At 56.9% G+C, this 6917-nt stretch overlaps 1 protein-coding gene across 8 annotated transcripts in view; it reads right to left on the reverse strand.

Moving 5' to 3' along the window:
• The window catches only part of tmod (tropomodulin), a 32671-nt gene that overhangs the window by 24066 nt on the left and 1688 nt on the right, over window positions 1-6917 (reverse strand). For 5 of the 8 annotated variants that reach the window (XM_037225953.1, XM_037225955.1, XM_037225954.1 and 2 more), the window contains exon 1: window positions 6009-6147. The exons of 2 other annotated variants lie outside the window; for them this stretch is intronic. Coding sequence is in view for 1 of the 6 variants with exons in the window: in XM_037225957.1 (XP_037081852.1) it covers window positions 1026-1055 (30 nt within the window). In the remaining 5 variants the exon portion in view is untranslated. Of the gene's footprint in view, window positions 1-1025; window positions 1375-6008; window positions 6148-6917 lie in introns of those variants that run through there. One more of the 8 variants, XM_037225957.1, reaches the window with a different exon arrangement.

Below are 6917 nucleotides of genomic sequence, written 5' to 3' on the forward strand. Positions count from 1 at the left end.
CCAGGGGCCGGGCCTAACGGCCTTCGCGGCTTCCCGCCGCCATGTACCTCCCATGCGATCAGTTGGCGGAACGTGGCGCGTTGGCTGAAACTGTGCGCTGCTTGTGGACTTAACACAGAGCACACAATGTATGCCGTGGGGAATTTCAGCACCTTCCAACGACAACATAGGAGAAGGAAGCAACAGCCAGCTTAACAGCTGCCAAAACTAATGATCGGTCAAGAAGCGGCATCATCACATTTCCGCACCACAAATCAGGGACCACAACTAGCATACAGATCGCCACTCAAACCGAATTCTGAAAGCTACCAGCAGCCTTATTTGGCAGCATACCTCGGCCTTACTGGGCCGCACATCGAATCGGTGGAATGCTAAGCCCACCAGCCTTCGGCCACCAGATCTGGTACCGGCCAGACGGGATCCGGCAAGTGACGTGTTCCTTCCAATCCGACACATCCTACAACTGATGCCACACAAACAGGAGCCAAAGCAGACACCAGCTACCGCCAGCGACCCAGCCTGTTCGGCGCCTGCCGGCGTGGCGCACGAACAAAGGCGCGTGGGTCAACAGCAGGGTCAGACCAGCCCGGGCCGACATCCGCCCAATTATCCTCATTCTCGTTTTATCCTGTGCCCTCAAGACGCCCCGCTTATCCGGGGCAGGCTACACGCACCAGCCATGAGTGGGCTCATGGACCCCCAGGTGCGTGTATGTCGGCCCCACCGTTATCCACTTTACTCCATCCCACGTCCCTGAAATAATGATGACTGGCCGAAACACCCCTCATCCAAACAACCGAAACAGCCTACACCCGGGCCGACTCCGCCCCCGGCCGGAGACACAATGACAGGGAAGGCCTGCACGAGTGCCAGACCGCTGCGTACGTGACGGAACACAGCGGGACGAGCGGGACCACCCCCGCCGCTGCCACAGGTCCGACACAGCGCCGGGGCGTGGCGGCGCCGAGGGCGGGTCAGGGCGGCGCCCGGGGCGGGCGCGGCGGGGCGCCGGTGTCACTACCCACCCGTTTCGGCGTGGCTCCGGAGCTGGCCATGGCGCGCGCCGGCTCGGTGTCAGTCACTGACCAGCGGCGGCAGCGGGCGCGGCGCGGCGCAGCGCGTGCACGGGACGCGCAGGGTCGCCGGAGAAAGTCGGGGTCAATATGTCACGGCGGCCGGCCCGCCGGCGCCGCGCTGCTAGCACCGGACAAATCAATAGCTGGACCGCCGTCGAGGGGGGCCGATCGGGCCCGGCAACACGCCCCACAGCCGCCGGCGGGGGCACCGCGATCTGGGTCAGCGGACGGCCGGCCTCGCGCCGGTACCGCACGCTCGGCCAAGGTCGCGCGGCACACGTCTCCTTGCAGCGCGGCCGCCGGCAGCCGGCACGCAGAGGCCTCCGCCGACAGTGCGGTGGCGCAACGGCAGCAGCCGTGAGATCGGCACGGCGGCTGCTGACTGCTGGAGCCGGGACTGCGGATTGTCCGGCCGGCCGCACCCGCCGCCCGAGACACACTGGCCGGCAGCGGCGGCCGGCCGGCGCCGGCAGGATCGGCCCCGCCCCTCTCCGCTATCGCCGCCGCGTCCGGCACGCACGGCCAGACAAAGCGGGCTGCTGATCAACCCGGCAAGGACAAGGCGCCTGCCTCGACCTGGCACGCGGCGTGCAAAACACCGGCCGCAAAACGCGCCGCGCCGATCGCCGGCGCTGCACAAACAGCGGCGGCCGGCGGAGGCGCGCTCCGCGCCGGGAGGCCAGGGCCAGCGCGCCTTCGCTGCGTCTGGGCGGCTTCCGTCAGCACGGCGCCGCAGAGGCCGGCGCCGCGAGGACGGCGGCCGGTGGCGGCGCCCGAGGCGAGCCGGGCGCCAGCGACGGTTTCGGCTACACCGGGTCAGCGGAGCGAGGAGGCCCGGAGAGGGATGGCGCCGATGGTCCGAGGGGCACGGGTCATGGACAGACCAGGCCAGAACACGTCCTGGGGCGGTCATGAGGCTCAGACAATAGCCGTTACCACGCTGTATTGAGGAAATCATCTCATTTTCCCCCGGGCCCCGATCTCTGCGAGCTTCCTGTGTTGGGAAATGGTTGTCGAAAATAATTTGTCTGCGCCCCCACATATAGCCACAACTAAAATAGCCCAACAGCTTCCAACACCTAGCGGTAAAACTGAGTACTTTAAGTTATGATCCATCCACTAGGGTACCCAGTTGGGTGTATTTTTGTTGAGCATACGTTTATCGGCACCGTACCATTCTAGTTTGCAAGAAATATATAAAAAGTGATCCATTCGATGTTGCTCATTTTTGCAGTACAAAATGTCTGTGTTCCATAACGTTTGGAGGTAAGACACAAAATAAGCGGGGCAAAACTTCCCATGTCTCGCAACAAGATTCTACAACCCTTTGAATGGGTCCAAAGCTTTACCCGCAGGGCGCGTGTTACACCTGTGATCTAATTCTATAAACTTCTCCCGAACAGGGCTCCTCGTTGAGCCTTACTAACATCAGCGCGCAAATGAATTTTGACGGGTTTTGACGGACGGGCTTGTGGAGCGGTCCGCACGCGTTCACGAGGCAAGCCAGCGTTTGGTACCAAGTCCAGTCAGAGCCGCAGCACGGGATGGCCCCATACATTCTTCAGAATATTGTGCGTCACGATAACTTCGACTCAGTCAACTGGCATACTTCTCCATAGTATACTCAGGCTATGCATTCATGAGGATGAAATCCTCCCCGGTTCATGACATCGGCGTGTTCGGCCGGACAGCCATACGGATCCTGGGATCCAATACGTGTGGGACCCATGACTGGTCAATCGAACGACTGACGCGGAGTCCGTTCACGGGACCGTCGGAAGAGTACCACATCGGGTGCGCGATCCTCCCAGCTTAACATGAGGCAAGAGGGCAGCCGACGCGTGAGCGCAGACAGGACAGAAGTCCCCCCGCCGACACAAGTATCGCTGAGCGGAGGCGAGACTGCGCCGCGCGGGCGGGCCGGTGACGCCGCTGTGAGCGCGGACCGAGCAAGCGCCCCCCTCCGACAGAAGCGCCGCTGAACGGGGGCGAGGCTGCACCGCGCGGGCGGGCTGCTGACGCCGCTGTGGGCACGGACCGACCCATCGCACGCATATTCGGAAGCGGACGTGGCGACCTGCGGCCTCGAGCAGCACGCTTCTTGTTAGTGGACGCGACCCAAAGGTCACGGTCGCGACGACGGTCGCGTGCTCCAATACCAGCAACCGTACCCGCGGCAAGCCAGCGAGACCCAAGGCCGGCCGCGCGTCGGCCCTGATGGCAGTCATCAGACGTCGGCGGTCGGGTTTATTGACACAGCGAGCCCGACCGGCACCGGGCACCCGCCCTTGACGCCGGCTTCACACCGGCGGCGGGGCAAGGGCACCGCCGCCCGCAGAGTCAACACGAGACGCCATGCGGTGCCACCGGGAGGGGGGGGGATCACGGTGTCGGCCGCGCCACCGCCGGACAGAGTCCGACCGGGTCTGCTGGCCGCTGGCAGCGCCAGGGCCCGTCGCCGCGCCAAGACAACAGAGCAGCGACCGGCGGCGTCAGCCAGCACGCTGCTGGCAGGGCTCGGCGCGCGGCGTGAGAGGCCCGGGTCCGCCCGGCGCCCAGTCCCGACTGCCCGGCCTGACCGCCGCCTCTGAGGCCCCGCAGCTGCCGCCGATCCGTCCACCCGCTATCCTCTCCGAACAGATGGTGACAAACGGGCCCAGTGGGCCACCGTACAGCGCGCCGGCACATCAATATCGGACGCAGGACGCCGGGCCGGCGGCGGACCCGCCTGCTGGCGGCAGGCCGGGCCGGCCGCGCTTCCGCCGGGCCGCCACGGCCGGCTATTGCGCGTGGCGTCCGCCGCCACCTGGCGGTGGCGGCGGACGCCACGCGCGGCCGCGGCGGCTACCGGCGGCGGCACATCACACGAGTGACCTGCCCGGCCTCGGGGCCTGGGGCGGCACGCGCCTCGGACCGCGCAGGTGCGGGGAAACCAGCCGCCGCGGCCGGTAGCCGTCCACACCAGCGGCGTCCCGGCCGCTGGTGCCGACACCGGTATACACGTCGCGAACGTCCCGGGGAGACGGATAGGGAACCGGTGTGACCCATTCATTGGATTCAATGCTATGTAGCTGAATCGAATTCCATCAACTTTGGGGACGGGGGGGGGGGGGGGACGGAGAGCGAGGCGCCATTCTCGCCTCCACACCTCCATGCATGCAGCAATAAGGCATAATGCAAATGATTTGCCACATGACCCAATCAGTGCTGGTAACTGCTCTAAGTCAAGATGTGCAGCACCCCAAGCACAGAATGCTCGCCAATGCACTGACCAGCTGAGCACACATAGATTCAACTGTTGTGCACATGCATGTCAAACAGCCTCAAATTGCAGGGAAAAAGGGAAGCTTTGATGCCTCTCTTTATTTCTCAAGGGATGACAGGACAGATACCAAAAGTTGGCAAGGACACAGCCCCACATACACATGTAAGCAGCCAGTGTATAGAATAATGGTGCTCATTCAAAAGAGGAGTGGGTCATGACTTTAAATAGCTACATCACGACACAGCATAAAAAAGAAAAATATTTCATCAACTAATTTTTCTTTCTCTCTTTCCTTTTTCCCTTTTCTCACAAGTCCATGGCATAGCCAGAGCATAGTGTCTCATACCACCCAGCTTTATTATGTACCTAACACTTCAAGTTCCACAACCTGGAGCTGGAGCTGGAGGTGGAGCTGGCAGCATGAGCAGACACGGTGCATATTTCTCTAACTTTATTACAAACTCAGGGAGCTCCTATTTGGCAACCAGCTACCTAATAGCAGGCAAACCCAATATAGTCATGGATGCTCTCCATTGGCCAAGTCTGCAGATGAACCTCAATGAGCCAGGATTAATGCTGCAGAAAGCTTGTACCAGGCCTGTGCCTGAACTTCCCCAAAAGACTCCAGCATTTTATCTCAGGATACATCATATATATACAATGGACATGGAATTAACACCTATCAAGAGCCTAGAATTCAGGCTTTCATGTTCACCTACGTGACTTCAGGAATAGGTAAATGACCAGCTTTGAAACTGGCAACAGATCTGACAATAGCCCTCAGACATTACAAGTCTGCGCTACAAGATACCTACAACAAGCACCCTTGAGACATACAGCACCAGACTAAAGTTAGAGCAATCACCTGATAACTGATGGTGATACCAGTAGCAATGAAGACACCATATTAATCACACATCATCAGATGATGGCTCTATGACTTGAACTAAAGCTTGAACTGAAGCTTAATGAAAAACAAGTCATAAATCAATACACAAGCACAGCCAGTGGCAGCCCCACCAGACCATCATACCTATTTCATGACACAGATGGCTCCTGACACATAACTGATCCGCTCACCACGGTCCAGGCGTCGCTCAATATAAACCTCCCAAGTCCCGGATACATATGGCATTATCAAGCAAGCATTAAAATTACAAAAGCTTTCAAATATACATTTTTATGGAAGTAGAATGATGCATTCTTGACATGCACACAAAACCTTTTACTCCCTTCCTTTGAGGACAAATACATTAGTCCCACATATGATGCTGCATTTGATGCAACACACATCACTACCAAAATACTGTGACCACCACTCACAGTTGTTCCTTTTTTAAGTAGCCGAGCCAACAGTGAACCTTATGTGCATATTTCCAACTCAGAAAAAAGATGCTACAAACTGCTGATTCAGATGTCACAGCATGGATGCTTTTCAAAGCCTTTATTGCACATTGGCATTTTCTTAACGACCTAAGATGGCCTCAGTATGTCACCATGACAATAACCAGCCTTAATATAATGACATCCCTACATGAAGTCGGCGAACACTAGCATGGTTTTGCCAATTTCAATGTGGAAAACACAGATCGAGGCGTAATTGACGCACAGTAACCCCCTGCTATCAAAGGAGATATGAATCCGTCGGCGACAGTTTGGCTGCTCACCTTTTCGTGTTATCCGCTCTTTATATCCGCATAAAACAACACCTAACCAGCTTCTTCTTACAGACTAGTGGCTTGAAATCTAGAACATGTGGGCGGGGAAACAGCCGAAAAGTAGGAGTGGCTTCTTTCGGCTTGGATTTTGTTTATAGTGCTGGGCCAGTAGCAGGTCCAATATCACAGTCATGGGCAAGGCACCGATAGGGTATCTGAAAATGCAATCCACCGCAAAATAAATCAGGGTTTTTAGTTGGTAGTATTTTATCATTTATGAAGCGAAACCAATTTCCTAAAAAAGGACGACTGGCTGGCTTGGGCACCCGTGCTCATGGGACAAAAACTTATATACTGATCGGTGCTTAGCACTGTTTTTATGCAAAGAAAGATTAAAAAAGGACAAAAGGCTCGCGAGAAATCACATTCAGCGCAAAGCAATAGCAACGCCTTCTTTCTTCCATCAGGGGGTTTTCCTTTAGAAATCAATGTGGGCTTCTCTTAGCCGGAGGTTTTCTTATGTTGCACAATAATTATTAATAACTATCGAATATTAATAACTATAATAACTATCGAAATCGCCTGCACGACTCTGATCCATTCCACTGGTTTACAACATCTTGGTCATAGTTTCGGCCTCCTACCGTTTCTGAGCTCTCGGTTTCAGTCAATGGATTTCGATTTCTTAGGCCTACACTGATCCATAACAGGATCCCTCCCCCATCAGGAACACCACCGGCTACACACGACCCTTCCATAACTTGGGTCTGCCCTGATCATTGCTCTACGTTGCTCGTCATGGTAGCATCTCATTGCTCCATAATGCCGCTACCCATGCACATACATTACATTTATCATTGCTCTCGATGCCCATCTTAGAATTTCCGAATGGGCGGACATATTTCTCGCTCGCCTTGT

This window comes from Pollicipes pollicipes, unplaced genomic scaffold (assembly GCF_011947565.3).
Source record: "Pollicipes pollicipes isolate AB1234 unplaced genomic scaffold, Ppol_2.1 Scaffold_5724;HRSCAF=6776_pilon_pilon_pilon, whole genome shotgun sequence".
Classification (NCBI taxonomy): Eukaryota; Metazoa; Arthropoda; class Thecostraca; order Pollicipedomorpha; family Pollicipedidae; genus Pollicipes; species Pollicipes pollicipes.